Source organism: Raphanus sativus, chromosome 4 (assembly GCF_000801105.2).
Source record: "Raphanus sativus cultivar WK10039 chromosome 4, ASM80110v3, whole genome shotgun sequence".
Lineage (NCBI taxonomy): Eukaryota > Viridiplantae > Streptophyta > Magnoliopsida > Brassicales > Brassicaceae > Raphanus > Raphanus sativus.
The window spans coordinates 852,791-872,016 of NC_079514.1; the positions used below are offsets into that span (position 1 = coordinate 852,791).

Here is a 19,226-nt window from a genome sequence, read left to right on the forward strand (position 1 = left end):
TCCTTTAAGACGTGAGAGCTCAACGAGTTACTTTAACACTCGCAGTCCTCTGTTTCTCTAATATAATCTTTTTTTTTCCTCCAATCAACAACCAAAGTTTGTACATTTATTTCTTAACACGAGTGACCTTCAAAGACTCTTTTTCCCCCAGAGAATTTAGGGTTTGTTCAAGGGTTTGGATAAGAATCTGCTGACATTTTAGGGTAAGTCAGTTCTCTAACCTTTATCTCTGCTCTGCTTTGGTTTGTTTACTTGATGCTCTGTTTCTTGACAAATTGTCTTACAAATATATGTTTATCAAACTTGCAGAATCTCGAAACTTGTTGCGTTAGATGGCAATTGATACCATTCCAAGGATAGAGAAGTTGCCTCATTCCTTCAAGGTCGGTTATAAGCATCTCTTATAGTTCAACTTTATGCCTTTTAACTGTGTTTGTTACTGTAATAACATAAGTTTGGTGTTTGCTTGCTCTGCTTCCAGATGCACTCTTCCATGTGCTTAGAATTGAACAACTTAGTTGATAGGGTCATGAGCATCTTTCCTGATATAGAAAATGCTCGACCTGGATCCTCCTCAGGGATACAGACTCTATGTTTGCTCAACAAAGGTTTGGTGAAAGCTAAGCTGCTTCTTCAGTACTGCAGTGAATCCAGTAAACTCTACATGGCAGTAACAGGAGATGCTATACTCTCAAGAGGTTGTAGAGCAAAGAAGTTATTAGAGCAGAGTTTAAGTGACATCCGAAGCATGGTACCGACCGTTTTGGCTATAAAGGTGTTTGTGTACTAAAACTATGTTTTCGAGTCTTTTAGGAAAAAAAATGAAGAATCACTGATGAGAGTTTTTGCTTGCAGATAACTCAGGTAGTTCAAGATCTAAGATCAACTGTGCTATCTCTAGAATCATCTGAAGAAGAAGAAGCTGGGAAAGCTGTTAGAGAACTGATGAAACAGAGCACATCTTCCTCTGATGAGATCAGAGTTTTTCATTTTGCAGCGTTAAAGCTCCAGCTTTCAACTCCTGAGGCCATCGTGATTGAGAGAAGATCCCTGAACTCGCTTTTCGTCAAGTGTGAAGGGGACAAGAGACAGGTTTTGAAGTATCTTCTCTGTCTCCTGAAGAAGCATGAGAAAATTATAGGGAGAGATAACTCTTTCACACATCTTGGGTCTGTGAATGATCCTGTGTGTGCTAGTGCTTCAGAAGCCGGGTGTTCTGAGGAGCATAACATTGACTTCTCCGTTGCTAGTTTTGGAAGCTCTCTGTGCAATATCCCTGATCTCAGCTGCTTCTCTTGTACTGATTTCAGCTCCAGCTTCACCACTGATTCTCCATCTTACTCTAAAATGTCAAAGGGTGGTTACTTCATGCCAATGCAGACGATCGTTTCTGAATCAGGAACTGAAGTCACAGATTCTACTCACAGCGAGGTGGACACTAAGCTTCCATCAGGCTCTCTAACTTCCCTTCTGAAGATTGCAGAGTCTGGAGCAGAACATCTCCAGGAACAAGCTATGAACACACTCAAGAACCTCTCCTTGAGCAATGAGATTTGTCTAGAAATGGTTTCTCTCGGTTTCATCCAGAAGCTCACATCTTTCTTGCAACAAAACTTGTTCAGCAAGCACTCAATCATCATTCTGAGTAATCTCTGCAACGAGGAGAGAGGACGGGGTTGCATAACCGAAACACCTGGTTGTTTAGCTTCAGTAGCTGAACTACTAGACTCAGATGTTGGAGAGGAGAAAGAGAATGCAATCTCCATCCTCTTACAGCTCTGTGTGGAGAAGATAGAGTATTGCAAACTTGTCGTGAGAGAAGGCGTTGATATTTACTCGTCTCTTCTCTTGATATCCAACAATGGAACTGATGAAGCCAAGGTGGGTGCATCAGAGTTGCTCAGAGCTCTTGAAGAAGTAGATTCCAACAGAGAAGAAGAAGAGTCTTCCACACCAGAAGGTGCAACTACTTCACAGGTTGTTGTTGTTACTCCAGTTAAGCATCAGGAACCGAAGAAGTCTGGTCTTCTTGGGCTCAGATTCCCATTCTCAAGAAGATTTAAAAGTTTGATAAAAGCATAAGTTTTGTGTTAGGCCGCTGAAGTCTCTTTTTTTTTTTGTCTTGTCTGGTTCTCTTTGTTGACTTAGGTTTTGTATATACTGATACCAGCCCAAATGGAGTCCAGTTATGTAATTGTAATTTGATAGGACAATAGTTTGCAAAATTTTGTAAAATTAAATAATTAAAAATGGTTTCCTCTGTCTTTCTGGTTCATATTTCTAATAACAAAGCGAATGATGAGAGAAATAAAACTTGCAGACTTTTCAATGACCCTTATCCCTAACTTCTTTACTTGAGGCTGAAGAAATTTGAAACAGGATCGGTTCGCAAGTTGTTGTAAGGACACTGTGAGTGAATATCCCAGCTTGAAAATGCATCATTTTTCTGCAGGAAAGAAAAAGGTCAATACCTAATAGGTTTCTTCACGGACAAGAAACAAGAACTTAATAGCAAGGCAAACGATTAGTACAACGACGAGAGATGTGGTTTGGTTTGAGTTCATGACTGAGTAATCTAGAGATCCTTGCTGGTGTAATGGAAAAGACCTTAGATCCGCCATCATGGATAATTCATTGATATGAAACTCAAGCTGTGGATTTAAAACAGAGAGTTTCATGGACAAGAACTCGACTTGTTGTTGCAGAGACTGGACATAGTTGATGATCTCATCAAGCATACCGGCTTTACCAGTAACTTTGTTGCATCCAGGAACAATGTCTTGAAGACATTTCATCTTCTTGCTTATCTTTTCTCTCCTTGCCTGCCAAAAAAAAACAATCAGGTTAACCTTTATAATTAATCTCTCTTCAATCGATCTCTGTAGTATTAGTTACCCTTTCTGCTAAGCTATGTCTGTCAGTGGCTTCACCTCTTCTAGCTCTCACATGGATGTAATCTTGTTTGTGAATGTCTGAGGATGTCTCTGTGTTGCTCATGTTTGATTTTCCTTTCATGCTTGACTCTGTTTCATCCTCTGCTTTGATCTTCTTCTTCTTCTTCTCTCTTGTTTCTGTCTTGCCCTATAACCAAAATTGATTTAAGAAAAAGAAAAAGAAAAACAATCAAAATCAATGTTTAAACAAAACCTAAACTGAAAAAATCAATGCTTTCTTGAGATACAAACCTCAGATTTTCTCTTGTTCAGCAAGGCAACGGCTCTGTTTTCTTCATTGTTCTTCACTGGTTCCGTTTGGAAGCTACTTGTCCTGGAGATGCAGCCATCAATAGTATCAAAAATATTTTTTCCCAAATAAGTCTCAACCCTTCTGAGCTCTTCTCTCCCATCTGAGCCAAGCATCTGAAGAAACTCAGGTGAAACCATTTGTTGTTGTTGTTGCAGCCATTTAAGTCCAGTCAAGTCCATGTAGAGAAGGTAAAAAAAAAAACTTAAAGCTCTTATCTTTTCTTTAGGGGGCTTAAAGCTAAAGAGAGGAATAGAGAGTTTGAGTTGTATGTCTGGGGAGAAATGTAATCCATTTGATATGATTATTCTTAGGTTTTAATAGAAAGCAACATTGACCCATACACATGAGATTCGAAATCTAGTGAGAGAGTGACAAAAGAGTGGAGGAGGTTGGGGACAAAGAAGGTGAGATGAGAAGTTTGTGGGGTCTAATTGACATAACCTACCATGTGTTCATGTCCTTATAAACATGAGGTGAGGGGTGTCTTAAGTTAGTCTTCTGTGTCTTTCCCTGATTGTTTTTTTTATAAATTACTTAAAGAAAGAGTGTTTCTTAAGGTTGAGAATGTGGGGAATATGAATTATGAATCTTAACTTGCAAATGAATAGAAACAATGTTTGAATCATGAGCGGTGGTTCATGTCTTGTTGTGAATGTATACGTGATTCTTGTGACGTATTATTACTAGTTACTACCATTTATCAATCTATAAGTTACACCAATTTTTACTATGTTTTATATATTAAGGAGATCGTTAACCATAAGCATATATCTTAGAGAGAGCGCATCTAAGAATACTTTTAAAACATTCTACTACTTTATTTAATAGAAATTTGAAAGTGATAGGGACAACAAAAGAGAGAGAGAGATCCAAAGAAGAAAATGGGTGTGAAGATAAGTGATAGGACGTTAAGCGACATATCAAAGTGTTTGGTCCCTATACATTTCATTTTCTCTTCTATATTTTTGTAATTACATATCTCTTATATTATCTATTTACTCGGTGAGATCATTCAAGAGAATATGTACTGTTTTGGAAAGTTTTTCATTCGTAGATGATTGGGAGATTCCTTATCTTGAATGCAATACAAGATTGTAGTTTATCTTGAATGTTGTCAGGTTACAGCTTATGTGTGAGAATGAGATAGCATAATGTAAAGCTCTAAGAACATTGAAATAGACGTGTTGTTGGATAAGCGTCTTTCTCTGTGGAGTTAGTTCAAGGTTAGTTACAACACCATGTATTCTTGTCTGTGGAGTTGGCTAGTTCAATGTGGATGACTTTCTTGTCGAATCCATCTCCAAACCTGCAACAGATCCAAATGCTGGACAAGTTTACTACAGGTACTACAAACATAAAAAAACAGAGCTACTCTGTTTTGCTACAAGAAAGGGAGATCTCTAACTGTATCATGAAATGTATCTGCGAAAAGGTCTTCCATCTAAAGCTAAGGACTGCACACATATCTCATGTTTTGTCAACACAATCTCTGAACAAGAACATTCAAATCTAGAAATGTGCTAAAATGTTTCTAACTTTCCAGGAAGCTTGGAACAGATTCAACTCAGAAGAACGGTAGAGGCTTGTGTTGTTCACTTTGACCTTGCTATATGACCTGCTTCTAGAGTCGTTAAGAAAAACTATTCTGTGTTTCCAGTTAGTTGTATCTTAGGCTAATTTTCTCTGATTGCCACAACAAAATATAGTTTTAAGAAACATGTTTTCTAATATCATTAGATGATTTCTTAACAAAACATTATTCTTTTATTTGATGCATTATGAGCAATAAAAACATATGTTTTCTAACATCATTAGATGATTTCCTTAACAAAATGTTATTCATTAATTTGATTCACTATGAACAATAAAAACATGTTAAACATTTATTTGACCTACTTAGGTATTCTAATTCTATTAATGTAAGTATAAACGGAGTCTCGTGGAAGTTCCCGGATGATAATGAGGTCAAGGATTGCGTTTGAATAACATTGAAAAGTCAAATAATCTCAACGAATCCTTCCTTTTTTTTTTTTTTCCCGTCAAGAGAAATATTGATTAAAAAGGGGAGAGCCCACAATCCTTACAGCACAGGCCCAATGGCCAAATTAAAAAAAAACTGAAAAACACAATACACGATCTGAAAGCCCAAAACCAACACTGCCCAACCCGCGACACATGTTGGCTTCACATCTTCTTGTCTCTCACCGGCGGTTCCGCCTGAGCGGCTTTGCTCCGTCGAGTTTGTCACGGAAGGCGTCATCGGAGAAACCGAGAGCTCCTCCAGTCCTCACACCACCTAAAGGACATTAGAAGCCCGAGACCCCAAACTCTGCTAAACTTCTCCTGTCGTCGCCGCTGTCACCGGAGAACATCCTCGTCCAACGAAATCTCATTCCGTCTGACCCTAGCGCGCAAACGAACCACCAGAACCACACCGCGACTTTCACTAAACCAAAAGAGAAATAAAACCCTAAAAATCTAAAGAGACCAAAACCGACAGCGTAGATCTATCTGAGCCTCTACCCTTCGGCGCCAAGACCGACGAAAACGGAGCCGACGGGGCCTCCCCTTCTCGGAAACTAGAACCGGCGGCGAAGCTGAAAGAGCCTTCGCCTCCCGGAGTAAAGACCGCGTCGACAGAGCTCCGATAGCCTCCATCACCCGGAAACAGCCCTTGAACATGCAAGCCCGACCTCTTCCGCCGAGAGCCTCCACATAAACGCGTCCTCCCTCCAAAAAAGAACCACCGTTTGAGCGATGGCGCCAACCCAGAGCTCCGACAAGGCGTTTGGTGGTAGGCGGCAAAAGAAACGGCAAAAAAAAAACTCTTGACCGAAGGAAAAGGATTTCGGCGCCGGCACAGACGCTCACGCGCCGGCCGGACGCCGGAAGCTCTCAGATCTCCTTTTTCTCTCTTCTCTCTCTTCTCTCTCTTCTCTCTCTTCTTTCTTGTGAGCTTGATATCTTTTCAACGAATCCTTCCTTCCTACATATTAATTTATATTATCTTATATAATTAAAAACCATATAATTATTTTAGACTTTACGAATTGGCAGGCAAACTCTGACCGTTTCTACTTTCAAACAAAACAAAATAATTAAAACCATAAAATCTCATTACATCTCCATATATATAACCACACTGATGAAACTCTTGCTCATTGCAACACCAAACAACTAAATCATCTCTTCTTTACATCATCATATTCTTATTTTTGACTTGACTATTCTCAAGAAAAAAAAAAAATGCAAATGCTAAGAAGCTTTAGCACGAGGACAAGAAGCCGTCGTGGAGGCTACGAGCGAGTAAGTGATGATTCAACTTTCAGTTTACTAGGAGCAAAGCTAAGGAGATCAACGAGTGTTCCTTACTACGCTCCATCTATCAAGCTTGGTGCTGGTGGTGTTCCAACCATTTTCGAGGAGCTTCCCCGTCAAAAATCCAAGAAAGTCAAACCAACAAGCAAGTTTAGCCACCCTATCTTTAGCTTTTTATATGGAAAGAAGAAGAAGTCTACCACGAGGAAGCCTGAGTTTTCTAGGTATCTTGAGTACTTGAAGGAAGGTGGTATGTGGGATGCTAGATCTAATGCGCCTGTTATCTATTACAAGTAGATGTTTAAAATTCAAATGATTGTTTTATAAGTTTTAATTTTGTGATGATATTCTTCCCTTGTAGTTATCAAATCATTAAATTTCTTATAAAGAATACACGGGTTGAACACAAATTTTGTATGTTTTTGAGCATATTTGATTCGAAATGATTAAAAGTCTCAAATCAAAAACATTACACAGAGTAAAAAAAGTGAAAAGGTCAAGCGGTTTTGGTTTGACTGTAGAGGCATGTATAAACTGTAACGGTGCCGTTTAGGAGGAAGTCTGGAATTAATCAATCTACATTTGGTTACTTGAAGCTCAAGGAAGGCTTCTCTTCTTCCATTTACAAAAATTGGAAAATACCAAAAATGAACCCCAAATGATTAAAACACTGAGACATACATACAGTACATAGGTTTCAACGATTTTAATTTCAATGGTTTTGCTTTTATCATCATATAATCAGTATGTGCTACATATATATAGGTTTTATTTCAATGTTTTTCAGAGCTTCCTTCTCAGAACAACAAAAAATGTGATGGGTCTTATGTCTTCCTTAGCCAACTCCTCGTCAACCATTCTACCATATGTATCAAACAGCTTGTCAAGAATCTCGTCCCCAAAGTGTAGTGAAAGCATTGACTCTTGAACCGCTCTTACCGTCTTTGCAGCCGCTTTACCATAACTGATACCATCCTCGTTGCCTTTCTCCTTGTCCACTTCCAACATCTCTAACTTCACTAACTCAAAAGACCCTTCTTTGTTCACTTCACCTTCTATCTCAGCAGCACTCGGGGCGTAAAAGTGCATCTCGTAAGAATCTAGCTTCTCTTCCTCAGTTTCTCCCTACAAATAAGTGGATAATAATATAACACTAGATCAAATTTGTTTAAAGAAAAATATCACACAAGAAATAAAATCTCCAAAACATCAGTAAATAAATAAATATATCTATATTTTTGAATTTAGTGTTTAGTGATTAAAGTTTGTAGTATTTAAGGGGTGAAATTGTGATTAGTGTTTAGGATGTTCTTAGTTTTTTTTTTGTAACACTGATGTTCTTAGCTTAATTTAATATTTTTGTCGATTGATAAATATCATTTTATATTTTTATATTTAAAGTGTTATTTTGAGACAAAACTAAAATTAATATTTATGAATTTTGTAATATATATATACCTGTGCAACAAGATCTGCTATGGATCTTGCGAAAAGTTCCCAGAAGAAAGAGTTTCCTCTATCAACATGATCAGGACCTTCTCTTCCAAGTATTATGAGCACCATTCTACCTCCAGAAACCACCTCTTTTGATCTGAACCGGAGGAAGATGGAGAAATCTTCCTTGAATTGACAGTAGTAAGCTTTGGAAACAGCTTCAGGGCTCGAGGAGCAGATGTTAACACAACCTTTGTTTATGGACTTGCCTTGATCATCATATAAAGTTGGAGGAATCTGCAAAGAAAAAAAAACAACTCAGTTTAGGTGTATATACATACATCTGAAGATATCTATCCTCTCAATATATTCACCTTGGAAAGCCAGTGTAAACTGTAAGAGGCATAAACAAAGTGGATGGTCTTTTCAGGGAAGAGCCTTACATAGAATGATCCAGGGTAGGCTGCAAAGAAAACTGAAGGGTAATCATCATCGTTGGTACCTCTCTTGAGCTCTAAGTGAAAGTCAGGCAAGGTCTTGAATATGGAGTTGAAGTCATTCCCTGGAGATCGTTAAGAAAGAAGCTGATTTCTGGTAAGGGTTGGCTTGGGTTCTCGCGGCGGTGAACAGATATGACGGCTTTGATGATGTCTCTAATGGTGGAGAGAGTGTTTGGTCCTGAAGAACATCCCAGGTCAGCTATTACTAAACTCTTGGGTTTTGTCTCTTTGTAGAGTTGTTGCAGTGTCTCTAGTGTTATGTGTTTTGTTTCATCAGCTGCTTTCTTCTACAAATATTAAAAACAGCAAGAAGGGTAAGTAGAAGTCTAGATTATGAAGTAAGTGAAGAAGACATTTGAAATATCAAGAACCTGTAAGGAAGAGTTTCTGGCATAACTAGTTTTCCCAACTCCTCCTGTCATGTGAAACTCTCTTTCTAGATCCCTCTGATTCATCACAATGACAAAAAGAAGTTTTTAAAACCTCACTAACTTCTTGGGTTAGGGTTTGTTCTTTGTTTTAATTTCTGTTTCTCAATGGAGTAATCTTTGGCCTGTCACTTCAATCTTCCATTAACCAAACTTTTTTGGGTGTTTTTTTTTTCCCATAAACTCTTTATCTTCTAACATTTAATCACGAAACTAGATCTTGATCCGCGCTTTTGAAGCGTGGAATATTTTACGATGAAAAATTTCATTAATAACTTAACAAATATTTTGGTAACTTTTAAAGATTGTGTATTTAAAATATTTTTGCATTTAAATCAGTGTTTTTAAATTCAACCCGATTGTGATTATACCGGTTAATCCGGAGATCTAACAATTCAATTTAGGTTTTTAAAATATTCATATTAAAAAATCACTAAAACCGAGACTAACCGATTGAACTGATGGATGACCGATATGTAATCTAATTTGATTTAAATTGTAACAGTTTTATAATTTGTAATCTTATAATCCAAATTTTAAAGTTCATTATTTTGCAATTTATGAAATTATGACGTGTCTACAAAATTTTAAAGAGAAAATGATGAATATAAAATAACTAAGATTAATTATTGTATTGTTTGGAAACATTGATAGTAGTATATAAAATATATTGTTTGGAAACATTGATAGTAGTATAAAGAAATAAGTATATTATTTGGAAACATGGATAGTAGTATAAAGAAAGGAACATTAGTGATTTAATGTAGGTTTAACTATAAAGTATAAAAGTTTATTTAATTTTAAAACTTACAAAATAAATGTTAGGTCCAACAGAATGTTTCTATTTTAATAAGATAGATTTTTCATTAATTGTGGTTCCTTCATCATTGTTCATGATTCAACAAAAAGAAATTTAAATGATATTTCTTTGGGTGGGTGAATTTAGTTAGATGGTAAGGTATAGTCCAAAGCAACCAAAAATAGGAAAAAATATAATATTAAAAAATAAAAAAATTCCAACTACATGATGATGGCTTCATGTTATGTTTGTACTTTATTTCCTCTGTTATTGCTGTCAGTGCTAGGCTCTAATTTCTATTAGTGGTGGACTCTGTTACCATTATATTACGGACATGTCACTTAACCGAACTAAATGTATTCTTATATTAGTATACTAGGATCGGCCCGCCCTACGGGCGGGAAATTATAATAAAAATTGTTTTATATGATTTTTATTAATTTATGAAGCATTTAAAATCATTATAAAAATGATATTATAGACAAACAAATAACAAAAAGAATTCTAAGATCATATTGTTGTTTTTTAATAATTTTTTTTGGTTTGAATTGAAGTGATCTATATACTTTAATATTAGTGCAGTTGATGCTTTATAATCTTAGACCAAAGAATATAGAGGAAACTTTGTGTATTTTGGCAAAATGTAATTAACAAAAAACATATATAAATAATTAATAAAACTGAAAAAATGAAATATATTTTGTTATACTATTTGGGCAGAACATGTTTTTACAAATATATACTTATGTTTTCGCATATGGACCTAGAAAAAAAAAACTCCTACACAAATTCATTAATATTTAAATTTTGTCATATAACATGAAATACACTTTTATTTTGGAAGGTTTTAGTAACAAAAATAATTGTTAACATTTACTTTTTGAATTCACTATAAAATAATTTAAGAAAAACAATTTATGTTTATATATATTTTTACTATTTTGGCTTATGCATATTTTATTATGTTTAGAAATATATAACTTTGATTCAGAACTACCCAAAGCTATTTTGTAAGTCTCATGTTACATGCTAAAGATTATTATACACCCGAGGTCAATTTAAACATTTTTTACATTGTGAATCTTTTGTTTTCGATGAGATATTGATGTTGCACTTAATGAAAACAAACCAACTAAATTGTAATACACTTGTCTTCCGTGTACAACAAATCGTTGTCCTTCGGTGAAAAGAAAAAATGTTTTGACTATTTTTATCAGAGTTGAATCCATATACACTTGGCATGTTTGATAAGGATATCTTGCTTCCAAACGATGATCATATTTTCACAAATATTTTCCCTTAATTGTTTCAATTGAAATCAACCTTTTTCTAAACCACTTAAAGCAACGGCAATTAAATTTTCTTGAATTCTTATGATGGATGAGAAACCAAAACAAAAAAAAGCCATCCTGTTGACAAAAAAAAGGAAAACGCCATCCTATTTTCGATGGATGAGAAACCAAAACAAAAACACCCAATGAAAGCTTCATGTTCTACACTTCTCCATCAACTCCCAGTAGCAGCCGCAAGAGAAACAACAAACTTTGAATCTTTAGCTAACGAAGATGCCATTTGATGAACCAAAACCTCTTGCACCATTCCCAGTTCGCTCTTCCCCAAAGCTAATATGTGCCCACTATGAACTATATAGCCTTAAATGGCTTAAATTTGATGTCCCGTTTTTTTAAGAGATATGCAGCTATGTAACCGCAGAGAAAACGTTATACCTGAAAAAGAAAAATGTGGGATTTGAGTTTCCCTAAATACTCCCATGATCATCTCATAAAAACATAGATACTGCATCATACTCTTAACACAACATCAGGATCGAAAAAGGTGAAGCAAATATTTAGTGGTATCATATATTATAAAGCTCAAATATCATCAGAAAAAAGGAAAAGATATTGAGCCATATCATTTGAGAATTTTCTCTCACCAATCATAGTGACAATGAAAAAAACAGAGAATTTTTATATTATACCTGGTTATTGAATCAATGCCTGAAGCACACCATTCTTGTCAAACATTGCAATCTTTTGAACAGCTCCAAAAGCCACCAAAAACCTAATCGTTCATATTAGAAAAAAAATGGGCAAGAGAGTATTAATATTTTCAGAACGAAAGATTCAGTGAGGAGACATTGTCTAGCGAGTATTACCGTTGTGTAAAACATCCAAGGTTACTGCACACTGCATGTTCTCGATGGATGTAAGAAGAACCAAAACTTCTGCTGACGAACTTCAGCTGAAATTAAAAAAAACAGTATCAATTCTACTAAACAGGAAATCATTATCATAGCTAAATAACATGATCAGGTTCACCAGAAAACAATTCAGTGTTAATAAACAGGACAGAGTTCGACGGAAAATAATAACTGTTTGCCGGAAAATAATAATCAGAACAATCAGTATCTAGAAAAAAAACTGATGGATCGGACTTCAAATCATAAAAAAGCACCTCAATTCAGCCATGAAGAGAGATGAGTAGCTGAGAGATGTTGAGATCGTGATTCTCAAAAGAGAGATATGAACCTATTTATATCCGATATAGCCGACGGAGTAACGCAATCGAAGATCTCATACTGGGCGTATGAATTAATGGGATTAAAAACATAGCAATCAGACCCGCCTTCCGTTACAGAAACTTGATAGTCACCGTCTCCGCTGATTGAAGAGAACCGAAGAACACAAACGTGTTTCATCACCATGGATTAGGGTTTGCGTCAATGTAGGTAGTCTCTGGGCCGCAAACAAAATGGGACATTAAGCCCAAGCGAAGCCAAGACGAAATCAAAGGACAGCACGCTGCGTTTCATTAATCGGACACGTGTCAGCCTGAAAAACTTGAATTAGTGATGTGGATGCTGATGTGTCAGCAGGATAAAAACAACATTTCTTTATAGTAATAGATTTTGACTCTCGTTTGAGAATCTATTGGGTAATCCACGTACATGATCACATGGGTTCTCACATGCTGAAATTATATGAAATATGGTTGAACTACAGGGACAATAAATAGTGTAATGTATTTTACAAACATTTTAGAAAAGTACAAGGGAAACATTGAGATAGAATATGATTAGGGAGGAAGATAGAATAATTTTTAAAGGTAAAAAAAGCTAGACAAGAATGGGAGATGATGATAGCTTGTGTGTGACGGTGGCCACCATTTCCCTCTATCCCTTCCTCACCTTTAGGCTCTTATTAGTCTTCTTTTCTCTGTCTCTCTTTCTCTTTTCCTTACCTTTAAGACAATAATTCGTGGTGGTGGAATGCTTGTTGAGTCATGAGTGTAGTGCATGCTTTGTTAAGAGAGAGAGAGAGAGAGAGAGAGAGAGAGAGAGAGGAGAGAGAGAGAAGAGAGAGAGAGAGAGAGAGAGAGAGAGAGAGAGAGAGAGAGGAGAGAGAGAGAGAGAGAGGAGAGAGAGAGGAGAGAGAGAAGAGAGAGAGAGAGAGAGAGAGAGAGGAGAGAGAGAGAGAGAGAGAGAGAGAGAGAGAGAGAGAGAGAGAGAGAGAGAGAGAGAGAGAGAGAGAGAGAGGAGAGAGAGAGAGTAGCTTTTGGTACGTTTTGGGTTTGTGTTTGGAGGGGCACGGACGCGTGTCAGTAGAGGGATTGATGCAAAGCTGTTTTTGGTAAAATGTAAGCTGTTAGAAGTGGGCCAATATATAAAGCCCATTATGTATTTATGAACACTAATGGACCCATTAACATGGAACATTGACAGATCCGCCCGCCAGGCACCCACCCACTCCGTCTTCTTCCTCTCCTTAGAATTTTTAAATTTTGTTTTTTTTTCCTTTCCCTTAGAATAATCTGTTCATTGATTTTTCATCATCAAAATTACCGAGAAAATTCGAAAGCCAATCTTTGCATCTCAAGTCTTGTAGGCAATTCCAAATCCACTCGGATCAGGTAACATCCCTTGTCATAGTGTCGGATCTATTGTTAATCATTACATGTTCCTCTTCTCGATCCCTTTGATTGATCGGATCACAGATCTTTCCTTATAAGATGAAATTGAATTCAAAGTTACCATTTTTGTGCTATCTGCTGATCTGAATTGTATACTGACATGGAGACAGGACATATCTCTGTTAGGTTCTGCTCAAAGTTACCAATGGATACGAATCTGGTGGAAATGTTTAGGGCAGGTTTGAATTGGGTGACAATGGCTCTGGATGCTCCTTCAGCTCGAGTTGTCTTGTTCGGTGTCCGAATCCAATGTAAGAAGACCTTTACATTTTGATGAAATATAATATATAGTTTTGAGGCCCTATGGAGATTATTATTTAAAGCTTCAATCTTTTATTTTTCTTTGTTTTTCAGGGCACATCTTTGTGGAAGTTTTGTTGGGTTTTGTCATTGTCATCCTCCTCTCTCAAAAGAGTTACAAACCTCCCAAGCGACCATTAACAGAGCAGGTTCTTTCTCATTATGAATCATAGTATTGTGCTTGCATAGTGGAAGTGTATTGATTTTTTATTTTATTTTATTTATTTAATGCCTTAGGAAATAGATGAGCTGTGTGATGAATGGGTTCCTGAACCTCTTATACCACCAATTACAGAAGACATGATTCACGAGCCACCAGTTCTTGAAAGGTGTTGTGGAATACTATTTTTCATCTCCTTTTTTAGACGTTTTTGCTTAAATATTTGTTTTTTTGTTTTTGTTTTCCCAAACAGTGCTGCTGGACCTCATACAACGGTTAATGGAAAAGACGTGGTGAATTTTGCGTCAGCTAATTATCTTGGACTCATTGGACACGAGAAGTTACTGGTACACTTCACGACAAGCTATTACTTTGTATTCAATCTGTTCGAACAGTTATACTTAAAAGATAAGTCTATGCCAGGAATCATGCACTTCTGCGTTGAAGAAATATGGCGTCGGTTCTTGTGGTCCTCGTGGATTCTATGGTACTATTGGTAAGAAACTCGACCAAGAATCTTCTTCTTTCCCCTATTTTTCGAATGAATCTCTTACTGTTTTTGTTGCAATAGATGTTCATCTTGATTGCGAGACCAGAATATCGACGTTTTTGGGAACTCCTGATACAATCCTCTACTCTTATGGACTTTCCACGATGTTCAGCACGATTCCTTGTTTCTGTAAAAAAGGCGATATCATTGTTGCGTAAGTACATATTTTCTTTAAGCCTTATAGTCAGTCTTATACTCATTCTTGTCTTTTCTATTTCTCTTAGCGACGAGGGTGTTCACTGGGGAATACAAAATGGACTTCAGCTTTCCAGAAGTACAATTGTCTACTTCAAGCACAATGACATGGACTCTCTCCGTAGCACCCTCGAGAAGATCATGACAAAGAACAAGCGCTCCAAGAACTTGAGGCGTTACATTGTAGCCGAAGCTGTATATCAGGTATCTTAAACCGGCTCTTTCTCTTCTCGTACTTTCATGACGCTTTACCATTTACTTCTGTTAAAATCTGCAGAACTCTGGTCAAATCGCACCGCTCGATGAGATAGTAAAACTGAAAGAGAAGTATAAATTTCGTGTTATATTGGATGAAAGCAACTCGTTTGGTGTGCTGGCCGTTCCGGGAGAGGCCTTGCAGAGCATCACGGTGTCCCTGTGCGTATGAACGAACACAACATTCTAAGTAGACTTATCATTTTCTAAAATCAGATCCTGATGCTGATGATGATGATTTTTTCTTCTCCTTGAAAACAGATTGAGAAGATAGATGTTGTGACTGCTGCAATGGGACATGCACTAGCCACAGAAGGTGGATTCTGCACTGGGAACGCCCGCATCATCGATTACCAGAGACTCAGCAGTTCAGGATATGTGTTCTCTGCTTCTTTGCCGCCGTACCTCGCGAGTGCTGCTATCACAGCCATCGATGTCATTGATCAAAACCCTGAGTTGTTAGTTAAGATGAAGCAGAACATTGCTCTGTTGTGGAAAGGATTGAAAGATATCAAGGGGATGTCGCTAGCAAGCGACCCTGAGTCACCTATTGTCTTCTTAAAGCTAGAGAAATCGAGTGGTTCGACTAAAGACGACTTGATTCTACTTGAGAAGATGGCTGATCGTGTAAGTAAACATCTTTTTATCTCTTTTGCGAAGACTGAGTCTTAGACCTGGTTGTCTTGGTGTTGTCTTGACATGAGTGGATGGATGTATGCAGGCTCTGAAGGAAGACTCGTTGTTGGTTGTGAGCTCTAAGAAGTCGTTTCTTGATAAGTGCCGGTTGCCTGTGGGGATCAAACTCTTGGTCTCCGCGGGACATTCAGATTCTGATCTTATTAAGTATCCGAGTCTCTGAAGAGACTCGCTTCAGAGCTTCTACTCTAAGTCCTGCAACACTAAAACCTCATCCAGAGAGAGAGAGAGAGATGTTTTTTCTCCAAGAACACCAGAGGAACTCTTTCAACACTTGCATTTGAGATTATAGACAAGACAACTTGGCAGACTCAAAAGCTTGTAGATGTTCATAAGCCAATTCCTGAACCAGTTGTCTCGTTTAATGAAGAAGGGTTCTTGAAGACTAGCTTCTTGTTCTTTACATTTTATGAAGATTTTCTAAATGTTTTCATTTGATCATTTGAGGTTTTTTTAAACCTTTTTTCTACATAATCAAGTAGCTTAAAGTTGCAGAAGATTATTTATAATTTTAAGTTTGTGAGAAACAAAATATTCATCTTATTTATAGTCTTCTACTCCGTTCTTGATTCTCTACTTCTAATCTCAAAGCAGTCGCGCTGTGTATCCACACAAAGTCACTGTTATGTTCACATATGGACGCAGCTTGGCACTGGTACATTGCAAGGCATGTCACTTATCAGGCTTCCTAGAAACTATCAGCATTACAAAAAGAAGAAAGTATTCATTTATGAGGAATCAAGGACAGAGCTCAATGTTTCTTTAAGTGTTGTTTATGGATCTCACCAGAGAAAATTTCAATGTAATATATTTGCTATGGTCTTTGTAAAGAGGTGAGCAGAAGTGGACAGAGCTACTCAAGACATCAACAATGCTTTTGCCTATCAATTCTCATGGGACCTCTCGTCCTCGCCTTCATTGTATAGTTTCTACTAGAGTCAAAAAGTTGAAAGTTCACGTGAAGATTGCTTTTTTACCTGCAGATGCATGTGTTATGACAGAAAAAGACAAGAAAGCTTCCTCTATTTTGCTTTGGTTACAAGAACAAGAATGTGTTCATAAGTCAAACAATGATTGACACTTGAAGAACTTTTGTTTTGTCAAACTAGTAGTTAGAATCTTTTCCTACTCTCTTCTCTTTCTCACTACGCTAGCCTTTTAAATTTGTCTCTGTCTATGTATATTATTTATTTTCAAAAGTAAAAATTACTTATTTCCATTTCTTCTTTTAGATTTAGTTACATCTAGGCATTATATTGGTGTTTTCTTTCTTTCTTTTTGAATTTGATTATTCTGTTCATACTTGTTTTTCTTGGCTTTTAATTTACTTCTACAAGAGAAATAAAGAGTTAAAGGTCTTTTAAGTTATTGTTATGAGTCGTTAACATATGGATAAAGATCAACTTTCATATATTAAAACTAAGTCAAATCAAATTGTAAATAATTAAACCAAAAAGGAGGTTAATTAGTCAAACTTAGCATGCAATGTTGGGTACCAAACCTTAACTTTTGTCGCTTTTAATCTTCTTTTAAATCTCGAGATTTAGCTAGTAACAACTCCACTTCTTACTTCTTCTTCAAGGTCTTTTACTATAAATACCTCATTCCTCTCCCCTTACTTCATATATATCCCTCCTCATCACAAAGCCTTTCTCCTTTCTTCATCTTCTTGTTAAAAGTAATGGCAAGACTCAGTACCTTTCTCCTTGTTATTTATCTCCTTTGCTTTCTCCCTCTCTGTCTCTGCCACAAGAGCTCTGGAGGCAAACTCTCCCCATATTACTATGCACATTCATGCCCACAAGCCGGGGAGATCGTGAGATCAGTTGTAGCTAAAGCTGTTGCTAGAGAGACCCGCATGGCTGCTTCCTTGATAAGACTTCATTTCCACGACTGTTTCGTTAAGGTTTGGTTAATTTCTTCTAACGTGTAACTCTTTTTTTTTTGTTTATTACGTATTGAGCAAGGTAACTGTGAAATGTAGGGTTGTGATGGCTCTTTGCTTCTAGACAGCAGTGGGAGGATAGCGAGTGAGAAAAACTCAAACCCTAACAGAAAATCAGCTCGTGGATTTGACGTAGTTGACCAGATCAAAGCTCAGCTTGAGAAAGAATGCCCTGGAACTGTCTCTTGCGCTGATGCTCTTACCCTAGCCGCTAGAGACTCCTCTGTTCTCGTAAGTCTCCTCCACAACCTCTCTTGTCTTGATAACAATAATGAAAAAATCATCTGATTCGTTTTGGTTCTTGGTTTTAGACTGGTGGACCAAGCTGGATGGTTCCATTAGGAAGAAGAGATTCAAGAAGTGCAAGCTTGAGTGGCTCCAACAACAACATCCCTGCGCCAAACAATACTTTCCAGACAATCCTCAAAAAGTTCAAACGTCAAGGACTCGATGTCACCGACCTTGTCGCTCTCTCCGGTAAGCTTTCCACACTCTGTACAGAGTTACTTCACATGCACGTAACAATACAAAAAAAAAAATAACTATTACCTACCTTGCTTAACTCTTTCTCAGGGAGTCACACCATAGGATTCTCGAGATGCACGAGTTTCAGACAGAGGCTATACAACCAGTCTGGAAACGGTCGTCCGGACATGACACTGGAACAATCCTTCGCCGCTAACTTGCGCCAAAGGTGTCCAAGATCAGGAGGAGACCAGAATCTCTCGGTGTTGGACAAGGTCAGCCCGGCGAAGTTCGACAACAGCTACTTCAAGAATTTGGTAGAGAACATGGGTTTGCTGAGCTCGGACCAGGTTCTGTTCAGCAGCAACGATAAATCAAGAGAGCTTGTAAAGAAGTACGCAGAGGATCAAGGAGAGTTTTTCAAGCAGTTTGCGGAGTCAATGATCAAGATGGGAAACATCTCTCCCTTGACGGGTTCGAGTGGAGAAATCAGGAAGAACTGCAGGAAGATAAATTCTTGAGTTCGTTATATGAGGAAATTGAAATGAATAAAAAAATATTTTGTGGGGAAAGAAATGTATGAATGACAGTTTGCTTAATTTGTTTGTGATATGTTGTATTTTTAATTTTCCATTTGAAGTTTTATGTTGTGTTATTTCTGATTTTGCTAAGAGAATAGTGAAATATATTCCTATTATTTTATCGTTGATTTATTGTTCTATTACATCCTTCATTCAACAAATGATAATTCTACTTTTTATCATGATTTACTTGCATCACTTATTAATCCACATCTAACAATTTTATTTTCATCATATTAAAATGTTGTATAAATTTATTTATTAATCGTTATAGTTGATAATGAATCACATTTTAAATCTCATACTCCAATTTTATGTTATATAAAAATTAATAAATCTTCAATTAAACTAATGAACTAACTTGGTTTCTACCATAAATATT

The 19,226-nt window shown here is 36.9% G+C and overlaps 5 protein-coding genes and 1 pseudogene across 6 annotated transcripts; 4 read left to right on the forward strand and 2 right to left on the reverse strand.

The window, feature by feature from the left end:
- Position 1: 1 nt before the first annotated feature.
- Positions 2-2,264, forward strand: LOC108848898 (U-box domain-containing protein 5). 2 transcript variants are annotated; one of them, XM_018622352.2, is made up of 4 exons: positions 2-203; positions 310-383; positions 482-775; positions 856-2,264. In XM_018622352.2, the coding sequence occupies exons 2-4, from the start codon at positions 333-335 to the stop codon at positions 2,080-2,082; spliced, it is 1,572 nt and encodes a 523-aa protein (XP_018477854.1). In that variant the 5' UTR covers positions 2-203; positions 310-332; the 3' UTR covers positions 2,083-2,264. The 2 variants fall into 2 exon arrangements, with proteins under 2 accessions (XP_018477854.1, XP_056865103.1); XM_057009123.1 differs by lacking the exon at positions 2-203 and having other exon boundaries at positions 216-383.
- Positions 2,214-3,573, reverse strand: LOC108848899 (transcription factor BEE 2). Its single transcript, XM_018622353.2, has 4 exons — positions 3,186-3,573; positions 2,896-3,081; positions 2,532-2,822; positions 2,214-2,446 (listed from the first exon to the last, which is right to left on the reverse strand). The coding sequence occupies exons 1-4, from the start codon at positions 3,423-3,425 to the stop codon at positions 2,351-2,353; spliced, it is 813 nt and encodes a 270-aa protein (XP_018477855.1). The 5' UTR covers positions 3,426-3,573; the 3' UTR covers positions 2,214-2,350.
- Positions 3,574-6,297: 2,724 nt separating this feature from the next.
- On the forward strand, positions 6,298-6,955 carry LOC108854713 (uncharacterized). Its single transcript, XM_018628336.2, has one exon. The coding sequence runs from the start codon at positions 6,493-6,495 to the stop codon at positions 6,859-6,861; it is 369 nt and encodes a 122-aa protein (XP_018483838.1). The 5' UTR covers positions 6,298-6,492; the 3' UTR covers positions 6,862-6,955.
- A 200-nt stretch (positions 6,956-7,155) lies between these two features.
- LOC108854708 (probable methyltransferase TCM_000336) lies at positions 7,156-9,002 on the reverse strand (annotated as a pseudogene).
- A 4,378-nt stretch (positions 9,003-13,380) lies between these two features.
- On the forward strand, positions 13,381-16,294 carry LOC108829321 (long chain base biosynthesis protein 1). The gene is given in 13 exon segments (XM_018602985.2): positions 13,381-13,637; positions 13,808-13,948; positions 14,052-14,146; positions 14,235-14,326; positions 14,411-14,504; positions 14,581-14,653; positions 14,729-14,861; positions 14,932-15,106; positions 15,180-15,273; positions 15,276-15,319; positions 15,419-15,784; positions 15,879-15,999; positions 16,002-16,294. Coding segments are annotated over 12 exon segments (1,437 nt in total). The 5' UTR covers positions 13,381-13,637; positions 13,808-13,842; the 3' UTR covers positions 16,046-16,294.
- A 1,175-nt stretch (positions 16,295-17,469) lies between these two features.
- On the forward strand, positions 17,470-18,967 carry LOC108854709 (peroxidase 49). Its single transcript, XM_018628331.2, has 4 exons — positions 17,470-17,759; positions 17,838-18,029; positions 18,110-18,275; positions 18,372-18,967. The coding sequence occupies exons 1-4, from the start codon at positions 17,535-17,537 to the stop codon at positions 18,782-18,784; spliced, it is 996 nt and encodes a 331-aa protein (XP_018483833.1). The 5' UTR covers positions 17,470-17,534; the 3' UTR covers positions 18,785-18,967.
- Positions 18,968-19,226: the final 259 nt, after the last annotated feature.